Here is a 21346-nt window from a genome sequence, read left to right on the forward strand (position 1 = left end):
CCTCGCATACGATTTCACGCATGGGTAGGTCGCCGCCAAGTGATACGTTTGCACGCCTCCAAATCTCGGAGATCGTGTGGCGATTGCGGCCAAAGTTGCGGGCCACGTCTTTGATGGCACCGCGTTGAAGTTTGCATGGCTTTTGGACAACGCGCAAGAGGAGGTGGTCCACCACTGCGCGGCGCTGGTCCGATGTGAGGTCTTTCATGGCAACCGCGCGAATCACAAACGAAGTGCCGCTCAATATTGATCATCATTCTGATTTTTCGGATAGAATTGGTTTTATCCGTACAATTCTATCTTGATTTGAGTATGATATTTTGAAATTATATTGCCCAACACAAAATTGCTCATATTTTTATGAATTCAAGCCACTGTGATTCGTCGAATTAAACTGATTACACTGATATTTTCGGATTTTCCAAATTTGAGAAATTGTTGAAAATATACAGCTTTTTCGCTTATGGCTGGTTTAAATCCGGCTGGAGGTAGTATAATCCAACAGTATACCGTTCGCTTGGTGAACTAATATAAAAAAAAGTAAAGTTTGATGTTGCCACGAAATTAAATGGAGGTAACGTAAGCCGAAATATATCGGTGGCATGGTGAAATACTACTTCATAGTGCTGCAAGCTAAGCTAAATATAACGTTAGTGAAAAAAAGCTGAATTAACCACAAAAGGTGTACTACTCTGGTCCAAAATAGTTCACGTATGTTTAGTGCCTTTTGAGCATGTTTGATCATAACTACTAACGTTAGTAAATATAGCATCATAGAAGCGAGAGAGTCTTGGTAGTGCTTCAAGGGTATTAGATGGACGAGATGGGGAGGTGTAAAGTTACGATATGATTCTCTGGCGGGTGATTGAATACATTGCCATTTTGAAAGCTATTTTTCAAGTTCGATTCTTCACTTTGGGCTGCTTAACAGTATAATCAACGACGAGATCTTCGCCTTAGTATTAATAAATAGTGCACCATTTTTCATTTAACAGTAAGTTCAGGCTTCTTCCGGTAACTATATTATTTCGTCCGACACACAGCTGATTCACGCCATGTGTGCGATATGTTTGACGAATAATCAATAGATTTTGTACTCACCCTACATCATTGCAGTATATTTCGACAAATACTCGGCATATGTCACCCCACAACCGGTAGATGGAAAGCGTTTCGAACTTATCTAAACCATAGATATGAGTCGATGTGAATCCTCTACAACCTTACACCTTGTAGCTCGAGTCGTTCTAAGGTCTAGCTGGAGACTTGGGTGCCATGGAAGTTAGCGCCTCACGAAGCATTGCACAACGTGAGAAATATACCGGTTGTGGGGTGACATATACCGGATAGTTGTCCAAAAATACTGAAACGACGTAGGGTCAGAACGAAATATATCGAATGTTCGGCATATTGCGTGAATCAGTAGTGGGTCCGACGAAATATACCGGATACGAATTTCCAGACCCCGTCGATCGAACTCGTCGCCGAATCGAATCACGAATCGATGCTATTGGCTAATCCATTTTTGAGTGGATTTGATTGGCTCTTGCAGAAAGGACAAGTATATTCAACCAATCAGAACTCCGGCGTGATTCAATATTGATTTTACAAACCAGGCGAGTTTATAGAGAATTCACAATCATTTTGAAGGCAAACATGACAGCTATTTTGGACCAGAGTAGAATAATCACGTTAATTTGACGACCAAGTCTGTCCGGATAAAGCACACTTTGAGAGTACAATCTCTGTAAACATTTCGGTAAAATCAACACTGTGATGGCATCGTCGCAGGATGAAGTGACTGCTGCCAAGGTATCACCACCAAGAGCTTCCCACCACCGCCGGTGCCCGAGACTCCTTGTACACTCTGCGATTGGTTTTGGCCTTGTTGTGGTGTCACTAGTCCTCGTATTTGTCTTCAACTCCGCTTTCTCGTTGTCTGCATCACCATTGCCGCGGGGTCGCTCAACACCTGTGATTGTCGTGCTTGGAGATTCCATCACAGAGTATGGAGAGAATCCTCAGTTGATGGGCTATGCATCTATGCTGGCCAACGCTTACGTCCGTCGTGCCGACGTCGTCAACCGTGGCTCCGCCGGCTGGACAACGCGCACTTGGCTTCCTCTTTTCCCCGCCATGGTCCAAGACTGGGAGCGAAAACCACCGGCCTTGGTTTCCATTTTCTTAGGCGCCAATGATGCTGCAGTAGACACCGATGCCCAGCATGTTCCCATCGATGAATTTGCGTCCAACCTGCGAGAAATGGTCCGATTGATTCAACAAGTGTTCCCAGCGTGCCACGTCATGCTGGTGACGCCGCCTACTGTAGACGATGCCACGTGCATTTATCCCCGACGGAATGCTCTGACGGAAGTGTATGCCAAGTCGTGTGTGGAAGTGGGTGCAGCTCTGAATGTGTCAGTGGTGGACCTCTGGACAGCGTTCCAAAACCGACAGAACACGACCAAGCGACTCCACGTGGCCAACGACGGACTGCACCTAAATGACATTGGCAATGAGCTTGTATATGACCTCTGGCTTGCCCAGGTGAACCAGGACATGCCACTCCTGAGTCCCCGCCAATTGCCCATTGTTTTCAGTTGAGAGGCTGTTGATGCTAACCTATAATTATGCGGCGTAGGATAGCATCAACACTAATACTTTTACATCATGTTCGTATACATCTAAAAACGGCTAGTTTACAAGCAATACACCTGAATTCAATGTAGTAGTGTAGGTAAGTCAACTTCTCTGCATCGCGCATTTCGCGGAGCATCCTTGCGCCGCCTTTCCTGCATCGTTTTCTGGGCGGAGTTTTGTCCAACATCAGGTAGGAATTGTGTCTAGGCATTATTGCATTCCTTGTTACTTGATTATAGGTAACTAGAGGAGTACAGTACATACATAGTTAGGCTATCATCGCTTTCAAGTGCCACGTCGTCCTTGATTGCAACATGGCGAGGTCCGTGGGTTTAATGATTGGCGCGACCCCGTCAAAGTTGAGTGTGAGCACGCCGCCCATCGTGGAAGCGCTGACTTTCGGGAAGCTGTAGAGTTGATTGCTGGTCACGTGGGCGTGCGATACTTTGATATGATCGCCGTACTGCGTTTGGAGCTTGGGAAGCACCCCCGAGTTGGATAGGATGATTGTGGGTCTCCCCAGCGTGAGCTTCGGTGCTTTCATCATGGATTTCATGTTGAGCCCCATGAGAATGCCAACGACGAGTCCGTCTTGCCGTACCGTGCACTCGTGCAAGTGTTGGCCGTAGGCATTTGCAGTTGTCCAATATGGGGGTTCCGTCGACTCAATGGAAGAGGTTGCATCACTCGTGGCTTGAACGGTGTGGGAAAACATAGGCAGCGCCGTTGCAAACAATGCCAAATGTTCGGGGGCGACTACAGGTAGATGGCCCATCGCGCCCAACGTCCTAGCATCCGCCACCGTGCCCAGCGCGATTTTCGTCGACGATGCTGTTGCCATGTCGGCAATAGCGTGGATGAGAGCCGCCCCGAGGGCACCCGTGACGCTCACATGGTGGGTTTTGCACTTAGCCACAAAGCGCGACGTGGTAGCAGCGTCGAATTGGGTAGTGAGACCAAGGGGTTTGTTATCTCGCAACATCATGAAGGACGCTTTAGCTGCTGGCTCGATGGGAAACGCAAACGCATGACGTGCACGTATTCCAGACAAGACAGTGTGGGCGAATGACTGGAGGCTTCGGAGTGGATACGACCGAACCGCACGCTTGGCCACATCGTCACAGCTGGACACGAGGGGCAAGGGGGGAAGGGTTTTCATATCAATAGTGGTGAGGGCGATAAGGAAATCATGTGCGAGGCAGCTGAGAGATCGACCATCGGCGATGGCGTGATGAACTAGGAACACGACGTTCGTGGTGTTGGATTGCGGTTGCCAGAGTACACGAAGCATAGGCTCGCCGCACCTTAAGGGGGTGCCACGGCCTTCCGCCCACAGTTTTGCGAATGGGGTATTCGAAGGCAGTTCAATGAGGGGGAGACGCAGAGCATGGTCCACCTGCAGGACAAACGGTGTGGCGACACTGTCGTACGGTACAAGTTTGGTTCGGAGAAACGTGTGGCGAGTTTGCAGCTGCGACAAGGCGGCTTGAACGTTTTCGATCGACAGGGGGGGACAGTGTTCGGCATGGTGCAATATCATGTTGAATGAGAGCGTGTAGCTTCCATTGACCATGGCACCTGCGGCAAACATGGATTCTCGAAGGGAAAGGGCGAGTAGGGTGCCGTGAGGAGCCGCAGATTTGTCAAAAGTGCTGCGTGCGCTGGTGGTTACCAAAGTTGGTCGACGTTGTCGCTGAAAGCAAGAGGGGGAGAAGAATACCGTTGAGATGGCTCGCTGGAGCCCGGGGATTTGAAGAACGAGCACCAACGCAACAGTGATCGCGGCAACTGTCGCGGGGGCAACCGCAAAAGGCACTTCCGTGGACATGGCTTGGACGAGGCAAAAGACAAAATGACCTCATGTTAACACAATTCATGTTGACGTAGGAGTACTGTAATACTACAGATTGATAGAAAAGGCGTGTTAATAGGTGTATGAAGATATGATGGCAAAGCAATGCTGATATGATGATATGCACACGAGCCCTGCAGAGATTTCGAGTAGCTTGCATTCTCACCATGACAGTGCATGGCTTCTGAGGCGCAAAACATCCACAGGGAAATCTCATGCTTGCCAAACTTTGCTAATTCACTACTGTACCAGTGCGATCAACTGTACTAGTAGTACACAACTAACGTTAGTTGGTGACAGAGTTTTTGCTGGCCTTTCTTCTAAACTGTAGCGCATTTATTAGTGTAATGTTGGAAAATCTGGTTATCCGGAGATACTTGTATCCGGAACACAACATTCCATCAAATCGCCGTGGAGAAACCGAAGTGACATGCTGGTGCTGTACGACGTGTTGGGCGAAGTGGGTAGCTCCGAACGGCACCCAAATGCCTTCCGCGTCTCCGACGCAGTTCATCCCATCCGTCTTAAGGATGTCCAAGCAGCATGCCCCTTCGAGTACTGCCACTTTAGCTTCCAGCACGACAACGGCGTTTATGGATCTTACACCAACCCCAACTCGGTGGTCCCAGTCGTGAACCGCTCGCGCATCCACGCCAAGATTGTCGTGTCGGAAGGTCCCGCTCCCCATGAGAAAGGCGTCCGACACGACGACGCCATCCACGTAGAGGTTTCCAATGGTAGGTGTACACACCATTCTCCTCCATCTTGGGTGGTTCGCATCATCACTCAAATGCGTCTACAGGGGTAACGCGATCAACATCCCGCACCAGTTCATCCAGTTCGCACTCTGGCACACAGCGCAACGCATCCAAAGAGTACGTAATTCTGTCTTTCCAACCCATCGAAGCACGTTTTGCATGTCATGTCGCTTGTCGTCTACTAGTCCAAACACCGACAAGGCTCCTTGGGAAGCGACCTTTGGCGACAATCCGTCCCGTGACAGCAGCGGCGGGAGCAATTCCTCTCGCGGCGACGGAGGCGGCGGCGGCCTTTCCGCGGCAGAGATCAAGGAAAAGTTCAAAAAGCAGACGGACATGGCCAAGGATTTCGCCAAAAACTTGCACGTGGACGACATGAAGCGCAACGCGGTCGAGTTTGCCAAGACAATCAACCTCGATGAAACCGCGCGGAAGGCCAAAAAGTGGGGCGGGTCGTTGCTCACATCCATCAGCAACTCGATTTCCAGCGCCAGCAACGCCATGTCCAAGGTCCGACAACTACATCTCTGGTTTGTCATTGAGATAAATGCTTCATAACATTAGGGCGAAGTCGTGTCGGTGGGTACAGCCGGCGCCATCTCCGCCACCCAAGTCCACATCGTGCGGCTGCTGGCCGAAGGAGCATATGGCCACGTGTTCCTTGTCAAGACCACCGCGACCAATGAAACGTGCGTCTTAAAGCGCATCGTCGTGACGTCCGCCCAAGTCGAGCGCGACGCCGCCATCGAGCGACAAGTGTTGGAGGTCCTGTGTGTGTGTGTTTCTAGGTTGAAATGGGGAGCCCAAACAGTTACCAGCCCTTGACAACCACGACCTCATCGCTGTGTTTTTGTTGCTGTAGAACGTCCAACATCCCCATATCATGCGGATGCTCCAATATGGCGAAACGCGGTCGGCGTCCAAGCATGAGGTTCAGATTTCACTGATTTTTATATTTGTGCTCTACAAGTTGTTTGTTGAATATTGCCAAGCACGTGTCGAGTTTTATGACTGCTTCTTTCGATATGTGATGGTAGTATATGGTGTATTTCACTTTGATTTGGACGAGTCCTATCGTCAAAAGTAGCAATCATTGGATCATCTCCTTTAAACTTACTTGTACACACTATACAAGACAACGACGAGGGAGTATACATATATATATATATGGGTTTGTCCCATGCATGCGGACGGGGTTAACAGTAACGACGACGAGGGAGTATATATATATATACTCCCTCGTCATTGGACAAACCCATATATATATATGGGTTTGTCCCATGCATACAGACGGGGTTAAAACAGTAAACGATGTTTGGCTGAAATTCCACAGAACGTGATATTGTCTTTTTTTTACCCAAAATTTGGACTTTTGTGCTGATTCGCCAAATCTATTATCGATCGATTCCATCGTACATACTATTTATTGTATGTAAAAATTCGTCCAGTGAGTGTCACACTAATTGAAGTCACACACTAATCCGATGTTGAATTTGTCCAAGAGTGGATTTGATTGGCTACTTGTTTCTTGATCTGTGTTTTGATTGGTCGATCGATTTGGTGAGTCTGGTCAATCGATTGAGCAACCCACTCCTATTTCGAATCGATTTGACACTGTTGGATACTACTAGTAGTAGAATTAGAGTCTTTCATTTTTCAATTAAAAGGTAGACTTAATAGATCTAAAAGGAATATTATTTATTAACAGAATTTTATAATTAAACAAGTAAAAGTTACTATAAATGAACTACAATCAATCGATTCTTTTGAAAATAAAATCTACTTCTATCATGATTGGCTTTGGCGGTGCTTTTGCATCCATGCTATTGAACCATTCGACTGAGGACTCATCGATTAGACAAATTCCTCGGTTAGGTGCTGTTTTTGCTGCCATTTTACGACCACGGGACGTTGTGGGATTCGATTTGGCGGGCTACGAACGATGTCGCAGACCAGGTGTGGCCGTTCAACGAGCGACGAAGTTTGCGCATCTTTCAAGGCATCGCGGCGGGCGTGGCGGCGCTGCATGCCGCCGGATTTGCACATCGCGATTTGAAGCCGCACAACGTGTTACTGGACCACCGCGACCACTCAATTCTCATGGACTTTGGCAGTTGCGCGCCGTTGGTCACGGAGATAGTCGACCGCCGCACGGTATTTATCGTGTTATATTATTGTTTTACCCCAAACAAATTGGACTTTTGTGGGCTGATAATTCGCCAAAAATCTATCGTCGATTCTTCATTGTTCTGATATATTTTGTATGTAAAAACGTCTTGTCCTGTGGGGATTGGTTTCACACTAATTGAAATCACACACTATTTAAATGTGGATGAGGGTTTCCTGCAAAATTTCTAATTGGCTACATATATCTATCCTTCTGCCGGTGATTATATTCTTGTATATATATATATATATTATTTGGTGTTGTGTCGATTGTTCATTCTCCATGTCGCTCCAGTTTAGAATATACACACAAAATATATATATATAATTACCACCGAGTCTAGCACGGATGACTGAGTAGTACAATCTATAGTTGATGGACGTCCAAGACGACGCCAACCGAAAATGCTCGGCGCCGTACCGCGCCCCCGAGTTGTTTGAGCCTGAGATAGGTCATGTGATCAATGGCCAGTCGGACGTGTGGTCCCTCGGGTGTCTCTTGTACGTGTACCTGGCGTATGTATGTGATACAGTAACACGTTGTCGCAGGTACTGCATGGCATTTGGGTCGAGTCCGTTTGAATCTGCTCGCGAAGTACGTGCCAAAGTTATGATAAATATTTATTTGCTACATGTATGTATATCGAATGCATGCATATATAGGGATTCATGCGACTGGCCTGTCTCAACGGCAAAGTGACGTTTCCCCCGAGTACGTCCACCAATCTATTGATTTATAGTGTAGTAAAGGGATGGATTTTGTCTTTGAATACAGGTCAGGGGGACGTTGTGCGATTCCGCGGCGTGGAGTTTTCCGTCGACTTTTGCGAATTCATCAAAGATATGCTGCACCCAGACCCTTCGGACCGGCCAGCCATGTCGGACGTGCTGGAATACACGGCCGAGCTGCTGCATGCTCAGTAGCTAGCTACTAGTACGTAGTAGGTATACATATATTTCCAAATATATACTGGTATACTTCGTAGCTATCTATACATTCGAACACAACAAGGGTCAGTTCAATATCTCACTCGCTGGACCACGCCCGCATGCAGTAATAACAAGTTAGCGTTACTATTATGTGTTTTACTGTAAATAATGTGACCTCACGAAGTCGCCGTATATATCATATTTCGAAGGTTTTGCAAGTATTCATTCGTTTTAGCCAATCATATGTTCTCAACCTTCCATCTTTTTATCCAATCATACCGTTTTGCTCGATTTCGTGGTGACTTCAGCAATTAATTCCCCAAAATTGGCAAATTTGGCAGTAGAAGCTTCATTTACACTGTTAATCCAAATACCCGACACAATTGAAGTCAAAACCCCGAATTCACACCTCTCTAATCTTTGTCGAGTAGTACTACACAGTACTAGTAGTACTAGCATGGAACCACGCAACCTACTACTACTGCAGATTCCAAACTCCGTTGTTTCTCGTCATGTGGGCCAAAATGAACATGTTAATGGATGTCAACATATACTCGCTCTCGGGGTGTGGGTGCTTAGTCGAGTTCGAGGTCCATCTCGCACTGGCGCTGGAAGGCGGCCTGTTGGTCCCATCGAGTCTTCGTCGTCCCGACGGACAAGTCCTCAAACCTGTGCATGACGGTGTCGGTGACCTGGCGCAGCTTTTGGAGCTCCGCGATGCGGACGCGGTCCCGCGGCTGCGTGTCCACGAGGCTGAGCACGCCAAGAACAAGTCCATCCGACGTGCACAGCGGCATGCCGACATAGAAGCGGATGCCAATGTCACCTTCGCACACGAGGGGATTCGTGGCAAAGCGGAGGTCCGAGAGACAGTCGAGCACGACTGTCGGCTCTGGCGATAGAATCGCGTGGCTTTCGAGCATCACTTGGCGGGGAATCGTGTCGGTAGTGACCCCCCCGACTTTGGCAATGAGCAGGCCGGCTTGGCCCCCCACGATGCACAGCGTGGCCACGGGGCACTTGAGCGTCTTGGCCGCAATCCGGACGTACATGAGGATGTCATCTCGGCGGCGGAGGAGGTCCAGGTCCCGCGCCCGCTCCATGCGCTCGTCCTCGGATGCTGTGACCGGCGCGTCTGGCCATGCGTTGCCGTTATAAAAGTTCAACGGGTATGAGAACGGCGTGCTGTGATACAGGAATTGGGACGTGTCGTCCACTGGGGGTTCTGGCTGTGGGTCTGGGTACAAAGGAGTGGGCGGTGTGGTTCGCATACTCGGAGGGATATGGGGGTGGTGATGGTGGTCACGGTGTCGCAGATCAAAATCAAACGCTGACGGGTGCGAGTCCTGGTCGAGCACGACCGGGTCTGGGACGTTGTACTGCAGGTGGTCTTCGTCGTCGTCGTTCAGCGGTGGATCTGCCAACCCCCTTCGAGTCTGCGGCGGACGAAAATGGGACGACGAGCCATCGTACAATACTGTGGGGGGACGAAAAGAATGAAGTCCATGGAGTCGTTCGTTGTCTTCGTTGTCCTCGCGCACCATACGTGGCGGACTGTGGGGTTGCGCTTGATGGCTAGTCGTCGGTTGATTTCCACGGCGGCGTGTTGGACTGGCATTCCCTGGATACATGTTATTGTCATCGTTGTTGTCCAAGGTATTTGGGGGGTTTCGGGGGCTTGCCACGTGTCGGGTCCCTAGAGGGCGATGGTCTGGATGGCGCCGGTGGACTTGCTGGGACGGAATCGATCGTGGGCCGTCGCGAAACGGGTCGTACTGGTGGTGGGCCAGGGGATTTGAAGGGATCGCCGGGTAGTTGCGTCGTGGTTGGTCTGACGGGTTCAAACGTCGCCCCCCCCCACTTCCTTCCATCGGGTGCTCATGTTGTGATGCATCCTGGGCCTTTTTCGGTGGTGGTTTCGCCGCCTCGCCCGAGTGCATGGCCCCCCCATGCTGCATGTACACTGAAGGAACGGTCTGGTGGTGATCTGTTTCTTTGGGGCTTCGACCTCGGCCACTCAAACTCCACCCAGCAGTCGTCGTCGCCGCTGCCGACTTCTTCCCACCAGCCGACAACGCCCGACCCTTGAAAGTACTAGTACAGGTAGTACTACTACTAGTACCCTTGTCCCCGTGCATGGACGCGTGGCGAAAGAGGTGGCTTGGTTGCGTGGTCGAAAACAACTTCTCGGACGACCGCACCAAACCTACAAGGCGAATGTGAGGTGCCTAAACTATAAGACTATCATATAAAACCAGGTAAAGTCCCTCGAATGAACCATCAATAGACTATCGTATAAAACCAGGGAAGGACCCTCGACTTTTGCTGCTATTTGAATTGACGTACTGGATGGGTTGCCTTCCACACAAGCATGACACACACGGACCGAGTCGCCCAAGTCTGGCCGCGCCCGCGTGAGTGAGCAAGTGGTGCAGAATGCATCGCCGCAGAGTCGACAGTGGTGTTTACGCCGGAGAAGCGAAAAGTTCTTGAGGCAGATCGTGCACATGGGACTGTCTGTCCACGATGTCTTGAGCAGTAAGTGATCTGTGAGAAGTCGGAGCTCCATCACGGCTGCCGACACGTTGAGCAACATGGTGCGTACCATGCGCTGCAGAAACAGCTTCTCCGATGCCACTACAAGCAGCAGCCCACATAAATCCAATCACCTTATATTGTCGAATCGAATGAGCAGAATAACCAAATAGCAAGACAATCGAAAATCAACCAATCAAAACCGTCAACGTACATCACGTGGCCAATCAAATCCACTCTTGGTCCAGTCACACGATATATAACCCCCGATTATATATAATTGATCAATCGCATACGTTTGGCTTTCACACGTACGTTGGCGCGAGTTGGCATAGTTGTGGGGATGCATGGACATGATAAAGTTGACTTTGACCGCATTTGGCGCCTTGGCCTGTTCGAGGATGAAGCCCGTTTTGATCAGCCGACCGATGGGGCCGTGGGGCGTGCAACTCTGTGCGCTCGCAATCGAGTCCCACACTGACACAGCTTGCGACTGCGGTCGAAGGGGTTCTGACGGCAGTACGCGCTCCATTCTCCCCGCTTCGTTGTTGTTGGTAAAGTACCCGCAGTACCGGAGAAAGCAGTACTCGCGGGTGATGTGCCCGGCCGCGGTGGCCTTGGTTCGAAAGTGGCTGGCTGAGGCCAAGTCGTTGTTCATGGCGGCAGTGGACGACGACTGGAGCGCCAGGTATACGATCAGCAGTGCATGTTCGTCGATCGAATGGGTGTCCACGGGGAAAAGCGGCGAGTTATCTGCGTGAATGGGACCAAGGAGCTTGGTTAATACGCTCGAGAAGTACTGCGATTTGGCGCTGAGAAGTTCCATGACCTCGGACATGTGCGTGCAAATGGTGTGCACCCCCTTGACCGAGTACGTGTCCTCTGTGACGGTGGTCGTGGTGCTGCTGCTACTACTGCATTCGTACAAGACACATTTGTCCTTGTCGCTGATCTTGTGATACGACGCGGCGCCGTCGTACTCCAACAAGTCCAGCATCGCCACCTCGCCCTGCGCGTGGAACCCGTCCACTTCGCGGTTCGAAAACGTTGCCGACGACGAAGACGAACCACCGCCACTTCGATTCATGGGCGATCGACCTGAATGATGCCTGGGGTTGCCAGACCCGTCCGCGTCGTTCGCATTGGACGTGAAGCCACCAGGAAACTTGCCCATTGCGAACACTCCCGACAACATCCTGTCAACAGACATGAAGATCGTTCCTACGAGTAATTACATCCGTATGTGATACATACATCTTGCAATGCGCCATGCCAAGGCCATCGGATCGTACCTGGAGGACGGTTGGACACGGCGGCAGCGGCGGCAACAGCAGAGTGCGTGGCCGAACAGGATGAATCAGCGTGACACGGGCAGTGGCGATTTATCCGGAACACACCGGATAAAAGTGACACACGCTGGACTGTCTCTTCAGCCCGTTTTTTGAATAATTTATTAGGGGACTAATAATTCCTTTGCAAACACCCAATACTATTACTGGTACCATAGAGCACCTTTATTGGGGGAATTCTGATATTCCGTACAACAGCCAATCAGGACGCTTGAACTGAGGATCTGTTGCACAAATAAGTATAATGGTGGGATTTCTAATGATACAGTACACTAGCAACGCATACCAGCCAGCTAGGGGTTAAGGCATCTCAGTGGTTAGATATAGCCAACCGCTGTGATGCGTTTAACCCCGGGAATAACGTTATACTTCGAAATATGTATCCGTGCCCACGGGGGGTAGGATGAAGTCCAGATTAGAGCATCTCCACCGCGGTTTTGGGAGGTCTGGTTATATTTCGGGGAAAAGATACTGGGGAAAAGATACTGCCAAAGTTTCGCCCAAATTTGAAGGCTTTTATCTATACGAAGCATTTGTATCCAGAATTATCAGAAATAGCCAGGAGTGCCTCCAAATTCGTCGAAAATACCCGAAGTAACACGTCGATTGGAGGTCTGGTTATAAAGTCCAGTTTTACAAAGTTCTACAAGTGGGTTATACCTACAAAATCACACGCAAAACACACATCGTGGATTATAAAGGGACCAAATTAGATGTGATTGGAAATGATTGATAGGTTTACCGGTTACGTATAATTATTCTTATATTATACAGGTATTAACATATTTCCTGTACCACATATCTTCATGTAAACCTCTATAACCAGAAAAGTTCAGGAGAAATCAGATATAGGTGTATAGAAATTATATGGAAGCACAGTGAAAATTCAGCATCATTCTGATTGATCTTCTAATATAATCTAATTAGGACTCTCTAAGCATTAAAATTGGATTTCTAGCGAAATTCTCTACATGGAAGTATACCTATTGTCAAGGCAATAACCTATTTTGACTGAGATACAATTGTTCAAAGCCCAAAAAAGTGAAACCTATCAATCTGGTATGCCGGAGTCTTATCTAAGGAACTCCTAATTATACACTGCAGTTTGAATTTACAGTTAACGTGTTTTATTGCAAAAAGTACATCTAGTATTACTAGTAGTAGTACATAGCCTTGCATGGAAAATATGCTGGCCAATCAGCCATGGCGCTGGTGAAGGTGACCGACCGACCACAACTCTCGTTTCACATGACGGCAGCCGACTTGGCGGAAGCACAGCTCCGCGCGTACAACGCCAAGGACTTGGACGCGTTCTGCGCATGTTATAGCGACGACGTGGAGGTGTACCGCATGCCTTCGATGACGCCGGCCGTCGTGGGCCTTGCAAAGTTTCGCGCCAACTACGTCGCGACGTTCAACAACCCGGCGGTTCACGCGACGGTGCCGACGCGCGTGACCATGGGCAACAAGTGCATGGACCACGAGCTGTGCTTCAAGGCCGAGAACAGTCCGCCCGTGGAACTCATGGTGATGTACGAAACCCGCGCGGACAAGATCTTCAAAGTCACATTCTATTACAACGAGGACAAGTAGGACGAAAGAACTGTATCGTTTATGATTGTTTAAGTTGCTCCATTCGTCATACTGTCGTCCACCCATCGCATGCACCATCCGTCGGCGTCCCCAGAGATGACTTGGCGCTGATCCACGGTCAAAGCCAGCGCCGTCACGGACGCGCGGTGCTCCACGAGCAACTTCATCACCACCAGCTGACATGACGGCACGACGGCATCAACTTTCTTAGCCATTCCTCCTCGCTCGCTCGGCTTGGACACGACGAAGCTTGACGTGGTAGTGCCGCCGCCGCGAACGTCCTTGGCGTCGGTGGGGTACTTGACTCCCCAGCATGCGATCGTGCCGTTGGCATGCCCCGTGACCAGCACGACTCCATTCTGCCACACGTCACAGGTCGTACAAAGAGCCGCCGTCTACACACATCAAGATCGTCTGAATAATTATATATATATATATATGAACTCGAAACTATCAGTAAACAACAATCGAGTCGGGTTTTCATCCCATTTGGACCAAAACTATATTTATATATATACGCGAAAGAGAATATATAAATGAACTCGAAACATAACAACAATCGAGTCGTATGCCATTTGGATCAAATCTATAATATATATATATATAGACGAAAAGCAAGGATATAATGTATATCATCGTACAACAGGAGCAAGGCCAAGCGATGGTAAGACAGCGGCAGCCAGCAAGTCGCCGTTGATCGACCACAGCCGCAGTTGCGACGTGGTGATGGTCACGAGGTTGCCGTTGGCGGCGTTCACCCCGACTTGGCGGAGGGGGGCGTCGTGCCCGCGGAGGTCGCGCAGGTACCGCCGCATCCGGAGATCCCACACTATCGCAGATCCGTCTTTCGACCCGCTCAGAATCACGTTGAACGCAGCATCGATGGCCACACACGTCACAGCATCTTCATGGCCTACTTATAACCCACAAGTCAATCCCAATTTATATATATAAATATATAATGATGCCAACATGGAATTATTTGGCAATACGAATGATACTTTGAAAGGGAATTGCATGAATATTCGCAAAAGATTGGTTTATAATCAGCGCTTAAAGCAATTGTAAGCCAATGAAATGTCATAAATGTTCGATATTGATATTGATAGAAATTGAAGAATTACAGCCAATGAAATGCAAATGTCGCCAGGAACTTGGAACATGCGAATTTTGAAATGTCAACCTGGAAGTATATGCCTTATATGTAATAATGCCAACATGAAAAGCTCGTCCATGCTATCTGCCTCTTTGCAACACGATAACCACAACCCCTCGATGGACTGGCTCTTAGAACCAGCAACAATCGCTTTAACCCATGACAACACACGTTTAAACATTTAAATAGACAATAGATATATACTACCTCCGATTGGAAATGATTGATAGGTTTCACTTGTTGGGCTTTGAACAATTGTATCTCAGTCAAAATAGGTTATTGCCTTGACAATTGGTGTAGAGAATTTCACTAGAAATCCAATTTTAATGCTTTGAGAATCCTAATTAGAGTATCTTAGAAGTTATGGTCTCGGGATATATCGCTAAATTTGCAAATATTGACGAATATCTGCCTCCGTAAAAAAACAGGCACAACCCCTTGAACATTTCCAACCAAGGACAATCAGTTCACCCGTGACAAGCCACGTCCAAGCATAATGTATACATAAACTCAACACGAATAATATATATATATATAGTGCATATATTTAATAATGTCCACACATAATGCAATATATTTACACAGTGCAATATATATATATATTTATCACAATGTGTGGACAAAATCCTCGTTATTCCCGAGTGTTATTCCGACGAGCGTACCCGTGAGTTTGCCTTTGTGGGTCAGCACTCGCTCCCCGTGCACTTTTGTACACTCGAGGATATTCACCACAGCGTCGTCGCCCCCACTTACAAACGTGAGTCCGTCAGCGGACACGGCGCCGCATGTCACGGCGCTCAAGTGGCAACTCTCGACGCACACCAGCAGCGCCGCCTTGGGCTTCACAGAGCGCAGCGCCACCGAGCCAGTACCCCAATCGATCGCCTTCTTGAACCGAGGCGGTACCAGTACACCCGCACCCCCTCGGCAGACGTACTGCAAAAATGCTCATCAAAATCACCGAAAAAATATGTGGTCTTTTCATTGTGAGATATAAGATATCAAGGTTGGCTGTACCTTGTTGTCGGTTGTGGCCTGGACGTCCCCCACTGGCTCGTCCAACACTTGGACAGCGTGCGCTTTCTTCAAGTACACATATTCTTTCCCAATAGACACGAGCGGCGGGGCCAGGGGCGTGTGCCACTTCACATACGCTTCGATGCTAATATATGCATAAAATATACACATATTACTCCAACATGTACGGGTGACAAATATCCAAATAGATATATATATATAATGAATCTACTCAATTACCCATGATTACTCCACATCAACTATATATGCCAATATATATGCCAAGCATTCGATATATTTCTGGACGAAATACATAGAATGCTTGGCGAACATATACATATATATATATATACAGACATACAATTCGCCATTACTTAACACCAACTACCAATACATACATATACTACACCAACTACCAAACATATATTGATATAATTCGGCATAATCAACACCAACGACTAACGTTACTCCTCGACATACATCCATATATATATATATATATATATATAAATTTATGTATCTATATCCAAATCGTCATCACTCCAACTACGATTATATATACTTCTACAGTATACACTAGTATACATTTATACGATTCCACACCAACTAACTACTACTGTGACTGAACACCACCTACATACATATATATATATATAGTAGTATATATAGAAATACACAATTTTCGCCATTATTCCACCTCATCAACTAGTACTGGCGATGTAAAACCCACACATCCCAGCCATGCCCCGTGTCGTGTGTCTGGATATATATATATATTCGAAGAAATGGATCAATCAACTTTGACAACCAGAAATATTTTTATGGGTTGACCGCACCTGCTTTGCGCGTTCATACTGAGGTCCTGAGCATGGGTGAGAAGTGTCGACAGCGACGAGTGGACTTGCAACTGGGGCACTTTGCGGGCAGGATGGGGGCTGTTGAACAGCTTAGACGGCGTCTGCCCAAAGTTTTCGATTTGGGCCATCGTCGCTTCTCGAAGCAGGGGGTCTTGGATGGTGTCAATGTCAATCTAGATAGATACAGTAGTAGGTGGTAATATCGACCATTTTGATATTTCAGTATCTAAAGCATTATCGCTGCTCTTTTTGCACGGATTATAAGAGAGAGAGAATACCGTACCGTGCCCTCGTACGTCATGTGCATAAACACATTGAGCGCGTCCACGGCTTCTTGGCCTCGCTGTTTGTACCCAAAGACCAAGTCGATCCACGAATGCAAGTTCTCCGACACGTACTACCACGTGATTTTACCATATACAGAACACGTGATTTTATCGTATAAAATGAAGTTAAAACCACGCGATTTAAACCGATGCTATAGCGTTCACATAGGAAATCATATAGAAACGTACGGTGGACTCTAATGCCCGTCGATGTAACCGAATAAACTCACGCGGGTCGTTGGCCGCCCACGGTGGCAGGTGGACGTCCTGGACGACCTCCCCGTTCTGCGTCGTCCCCAAGTCAAAATGGTTGGCATTTACGAGAAATTCGGGCAAAAAGTAGAATTCTGGAATCAGTTCCCGCACGTCCTATGACAAATAAACATCGTTTTACTTATATATATATACAGCGAATGAAATAAAATGTGTTGTGGATACGAATAAACATACTATATATATATTTATATTGTGTATTATTGTGTATATCCACAGCAATATATATATATATATATATATATATATATAGTGTATTATTGTGTGTATCCACAGCAATATATGTATATATTGTTGCTTCTACCTGCAGGTTCTCGGACGAAGCCGACGTCCACGACGCGCCAATACTTCGAAACAACCGGTCCGCTTTGTCAAATTCACCACCCTACACCATAATATATCAGACATATATATATATTATAGTATTTGTAAGATTGATCGTCAAATACATATATATAAAGAAGGCAAGCGTCCTCCGCTGGATATTACTAACAGTCATTAACGATACAACATTTCTATAAAGAACCCGATCTACTAACTACTAGTACAATTCTACTACTTATCTATATGCCAATATCAAAACTCGAATCATTGGTCTCAAAGCTTACACATGTCACGAAAAAGAGTTAGAAGTTAGCTGTACAAGGTAGATAGGATCTCCTGCATCAAACAAATCGACATAATTCAACCAAAAATCCTACATATATATATATATATACCTGCAATTCCTGGGCCATGGATGCGAACGGTTCAAGTCGCAAGAGGTAATATGTCACATAAGCCGAGCACGAGTAGTGCGTGCCATAATGGAACGCTGGGGACCCATCAAACCCATCCGATGACATGGCGGCATATCGGTCCTTGAACTGGTCGGCGCGCTTAGCTCCGAGTCCGCCCATCGGCTTACTCAAGTCACGATACGTGCTGTCTTTTGTCAAGTCTAGCGTTTCTGATGTGTAATCGGCCAACACCCACGGAAATACCTACCTCATACATTGTAATTAGAACGCAAACTATTTATATATATGTATTTCATGATTCATCTTGTTTCATCGTTTAAAACAAGAGTCAAATTATTATTCTTTCTTTCGTCGTCATGATACTTGTTTCATCTTGGGAAGGTTCATTGGTTTATTAAACGTGCATATTAACTCGTTTTACACCCTAGAGACTTGAAACGCGTTGGATATATATATATATATATCCATATAAATAAATAATATATATATATATATCCATATAAATAATATATATATCTATCCATATAAATAATATATATATATATATATATATATCCAAATAAATAATATATATATATCCATATAAATAATATATATATATTTGCATCCATTTGAAATTCCAATATATCGTTTTACAACAACTTCAAAGCGCTTGAATTTATTAGTACTTCGAAGTCAAACGTACGGGGTACTGCGTCACGTCGTTAAAGGTACGTCCGGCCAGCGCATTCAACTCGATGAGGTACTCAAAGTTGGACAGCGCTCCCCGCAGCCACTTTTTCGTTAAACTCTGTCGCAGCCGCTTGGTGGATCGAAACGGTGTCACATGGGCCCAGTAGATGCTGTTGTGGATGGGCATTTGGAAGAGCGCTTTGAACACGTCTTCCCGACACCGACATGACTCGAACGTGCAAAAGTACGTCCACCCGCCCCTGTCCACCAGTTCCAACCCCACCGGGCGCAGTTGGAACTTGATCCGGTAAAACTGTTTGATATCGTCTACAAATATATATATATATTATATATATATATGGAATGGGCTGAATCGCGACTACTACGATGCACTATGTTGTAATAGTAGTCGAAACGTTAGTAGAATATGATTTTCACGACCATGTATTTTATGGTAGTAGTACTGTAGTAGTAGAGCACGATCATTTTTCGTTTTGATTGCGAATTGTATACAATGACAAATACAACAGAAATATATTTATATATATATACATATACAAAAGAAAGATATATATTAATATTGACGTACGATACTTGAGCCGCCATACCAACGGACTCGATATATTCGCTGGATTTGGCTTTAATATGACCCCTCCTGGCTTGTCGCTGCCACTTCGCAAGTCCACGAGCCCCTTGGCAGGCTGTTGCTGGTCGTCGATGGCCACATACCCTTCGACAAACGTCAGCGATTCGCCACACATGAGCCACACGCCACTCTACGGAACATAGCAATTTCGTCATGATTTCGAAATATATATATGAATATATATATTGTGCTTTCAGTCAAAACTTGAATTTGTTTTGTCGGGATACCATATCCATTGATTGGACCATTTTTGTCCTGAGTATTGGGTAAAACACAAAATTGTCATTCATACACTATTAAATTGTCAAGTCATTCATACACTATTTAAAGTCACACACGACTTTGATGATTGCAAAAGTTGGATGGGCCACTTGAATTAAAGTGTCCTGGGTCGATTTGGACGATATTCGGCACCCCACACTCACTCCAAATGCTCAACTCGAATGGACAATATATATATATATATATATAATGATTAACACAATTCCGTCGAAGGTTGTGTTGCGCATAAATATATATACAATTTTTTTAAATAATATAATAATTTATGAAAAAGTACTTCAAAATAAAAAGTCACTATTATATATATATATATATAGATAGATAGCAAACCCTGACGGGAATAGAGCGTACTGTTTTCTGCATGCCTGCCACCGACATGGCGTTGCACGCGTGGTGAGGAGTCTGGTCGTTGCGATGTAAGAGCCGCAATAAGGCGCCGCTGAACTGGCGGACGTCCGAGGTGGGCTGAACCGTGTCGCAGAGAGGCTCCATGTCGCTCGTTCGTAAGTCCACCAAGGATTCGCGATGGCTGCTGTCGTCTTCGTCGTCCGACATATCCTCGTCCGAGTCGCGGCCGTCTGCTACAAAAATTAATATATTATTTTTTGTAACCCCCCTTCAAATGGATGTATATATATATATATATCCATTTGAAGAAATCGCCCCATCACACTCACGCGTTCGAGACATCGTTTGATGTAAAATTAACACCTAATGCATGGCAACATGCACCACATATGTACGTTGAACCGTGTCACAGGCCAAACAAATCCATCCGTCGAATACGTGAGTGGTATATATATTTTTGATACAATAACCAATACAATACATCGAGATCTATCTAGGTTGCTGTTTTGATGTCAAGAAAGAAATAGATATATTGTCAAGTAAGCCGATTCGGCATTGAAGTAGGATCGGCAGTCAATCGAAAAAAATCGACCAATCAAATACCACAACACGAATCAAGTGGCCAATCAAATTACCCACTCGTCGACCAATATAACATCGAATTAGTGTGCAATTTATATTAGTGTGATACTAAACCAACTAGATCCATGAATAATATCAATCAATAGGCAAAGTATCAGCACAAAAGAAATCCATATATTGGGTGTACACATACAATACCTTCTTGATCGGGCAATTTGCTAGCATTCGATTGAATCAGCGCGCGTTTTTGCATGGCTTCCAAGTCGGCCACGTCAAACAAAGTGTTGGCAAGTGCCATCCCTTGTGCTTCGTTCTTACTCGAGTCGATAGAACCACCATCCTCTCCACTTCCAACCACATTGCGTTGAGCTTGATCCATATAAATAGTCGATTGCTTTGCCGCTAGATCGAGCGCGGCCTTCACTTCGAGCACGACAATCCCCGAGATGCCCAGGAGTTGGTACTGGCCTTCCTGCAAGTAGACGCTGCAAATCGTGTCGGCAACTGCCCACGGCGTCCGCACTCCTATTCCCCACACACACGATAATACACACGAGTAGGACAATGTCAGCTGTCTTCTTGTATATATATATGTATATATATATATAATATTCCCCCCCCCAC

General features: G+C 46.5%; 6 protein-coding genes across 10 annotated transcripts in view; 4 read left to right on the forward strand and 2 right to left on the reverse strand.

The window, feature by feature from the left end:
• The first annotated feature begins 1763 nt into the window (after positions 1-1763).
• Positions 1764-2686, forward strand: H257_04922 (hypothetical protein). Its single transcript, XM_009829582.1, has one exon. It carries the CDS (start codon positions 1777-1779, stop codon positions 2602-2604), a length of 828 nt encoding a protein of 275 aa, XP_009827884.1. The 5' UTR covers positions 1764-1776; the 3' UTR covers positions 2605-2686.
• Positions 2687-2837: 151 nt separating this feature from the next.
• Positions 2838-4482, forward strand: H257_04923 (hypothetical protein). Its single transcript, XM_009829583.1, has one exon. The coding sequence runs from the start codon at positions 3407-3409 to the stop codon at positions 3707-3709; it is 303 nt and encodes a 100-aa protein (XP_009827885.1). The 5' UTR covers positions 2838-3406; the 3' UTR covers positions 3710-4482.
• Positions 4483-4895: 413 nt separating this feature from the next.
• On the forward strand, positions 4896-8405 carry H257_04924 (NAK protein kinase). Of its 3 annotated transcripts, XM_009829584.1 has the most exons (10): positions 4896-5229; positions 5295-5367; positions 5436-5760; positions 5815-6015; positions 6113-6181; positions 7126-7404; positions 7790-7917; positions 7966-8011; positions 8080-8128; positions 8192-8405. In XM_009829584.1, the coding sequence occupies exons 1-10, from the start codon at positions 4923-4925 to the stop codon at positions 8338-8340; spliced, it is 1626 nt and encodes a 541-aa protein (XP_009827886.1). In that variant the 5' UTR covers positions 4896-4922; the 3' UTR covers positions 8341-8405. The 3 variants fall into 3 exon arrangements, with proteins under 3 accessions (XP_009827886.1, XP_009827888.1, XP_009827887.1); XM_009829586.1 differs by having other exon boundaries at positions 5295-5760; XM_009829585.1 differs by having other exon boundaries at positions 7966-8128.
• A 447-nt stretch (positions 8406-8852) lies between these two features.
• Positions 8853-12252, reverse strand: H257_04925. Of its 2 annotated transcripts, none has more exons than XM_009829587.1 (4): positions 12174-12252; positions 11197-12102; positions 10693-10983; positions 8853-10552 (listed from the first exon to the last, which is right to left on the reverse strand). In XM_009829587.1, the coding sequence occupies exons 2-4, from the start codon at positions 12089-12091 to the stop codon at positions 8922-8924; spliced, it is 2817 nt and encodes a 938-aa protein (XP_009827889.1). In that variant the 5' UTR covers positions 12092-12102; positions 12174-12252; the 3' UTR covers positions 8853-8921. The 2 variants fall into 2 exon arrangements, with proteins under 2 accessions (XP_009827889.1, XP_009827890.1); XM_009829588.1 differs by having other exon boundaries at positions 8861-10552; positions 11197-12077; positions 12174-12244.
• Positions 12253-13428: 1176 nt separating this feature from the next.
• Positions 13429-14280, forward strand: H257_04926 (hypothetical protein). The gene has a single exon (XM_009829589.1). The coding sequence runs from the start codon at positions 13434-13436 to the stop codon at positions 13821-13823; it is 390 nt and encodes a 129-aa protein (XP_009827891.1). The 5' UTR covers positions 13429-13433; the 3' UTR covers positions 13824-14280.
• The window catches only part of H257_04927, a 16809-nt gene continuing 8897 nt past the window's right edge, over positions 13435-21346 (reverse strand). The window contains exons 9-21 of one of the 2 annotated variants that reach the window (XM_009829591.1): positions 20921-21247; positions 20144-20370; positions 19454-19640; positions 18878-19191; positions 18172-18435; positions 17757-17837; positions 17369-17548; positions 17137-17250; positions 16833-17026; positions 15997-16141; positions 15642-15915; positions 14465-14736; positions 13435-14218 (exon numbers count right to left, since the gene is read on the reverse strand). In XM_009829591.1, the coding sequence (XP_009827893.1) occupies positions 13853-14218; positions 14465-14736; positions 15642-15915; positions 15997-16141; positions 16833-17026; positions 17137-17250; positions 17369-17548; positions 17757-17837; positions 18172-18435; positions 18878-19191; positions 19454-19640; positions 20144-20370; positions 20921-21247 (2945 nt within the window). In that variant the 3' untranslated portion in view covers positions 13435-13852. Of the gene's footprint in view, positions 14219-14464; positions 14737-15641; positions 15916-15996; positions 16142-16832; positions 17027-17136; positions 17251-17368; positions 17549-17756; positions 17838-18171; positions 18436-18877; positions 19192-19453; positions 19641-20143; positions 20374-20920; positions 21248-21346 lie in introns of both variants that reach the window. The other variant, XM_009829590.1, reaches the window with a different exon arrangement.

This window comes from Aphanomyces astaci (assembly GCF_000520075.1).
Source record: "Aphanomyces astaci strain APO3 unplaced genomic scaffold supercont1.9, whole genome shotgun sequence".
Classification (NCBI taxonomy): domain Eukaryota; phylum Oomycota; class Saprolegniomycetes; order Saprolegniales; family Verrucalvaceae; genus Aphanomyces; species Aphanomyces astaci.

Bases quoted from the DNA above. Each gene is read 5' to 3' on its own strand.
- H257_04922 (XM_009829582.1), top strand. From the start codon at position 1,777: ATGGCATCGTCGCAGGATGAAGTGACTGCTGCCAAGGTATCACCACCA.
- H257_04923 (XM_009829583.1), top strand. From the start codon at position 3,407: ATGGCCCATCGCGCCCAACGTCCTAGCATCCGCCACCGTGCCCAGCGC.
- H257_04924 (XM_009829584.1), top strand. From the start codon at position 4,923: ATGCTGGTGCTGTACGACGTGTTGGGCGAAGTGGGTAGCTCCGAACGG. The intron at 6,182-7,125 runs GTTCAGATTTCA...TTCCTCGGTTAG, and splicing joins GGTCGGCGTCCAAGCATGAG to GTGCTGTTTTTGCTGCCATT. The intron at 8,012-8,079 runs GTACGTGCCAAA...ATGCATATATAG, and splicing joins CGTTTGAATCTGCTCGCGAA to GGATTCATGCGACTGGCCTG.
- H257_04925 (XM_009829587.1), bottom strand. From the start codon at position 12,091: ATGTCTGTTGACAGGATGTTGTCGGGAGTGTTCGCAATGGGCAAGTTT. The intron at 10,984-11,196 runs GTACGTGTGAAA...TGCTGCTTGTAG, and splicing joins CTATGCCAACTCGCGCCAAC to TGGCATCGGAGAAGCTGTTT. The intron at 10,553-10,692 runs GTACGTCAATTC...TTCGCCTTGTAG, and splicing joins TGTGGAAGGCAACCCATCCA to GTTTGGTGCGGTCGTCCGAG.
- H257_04926 (XM_009829589.1), top strand. From the start codon at position 13,434: ATGGCGCTGGTGAAGGTGACCGACCGACCACAACTCTCGTTTCACATG.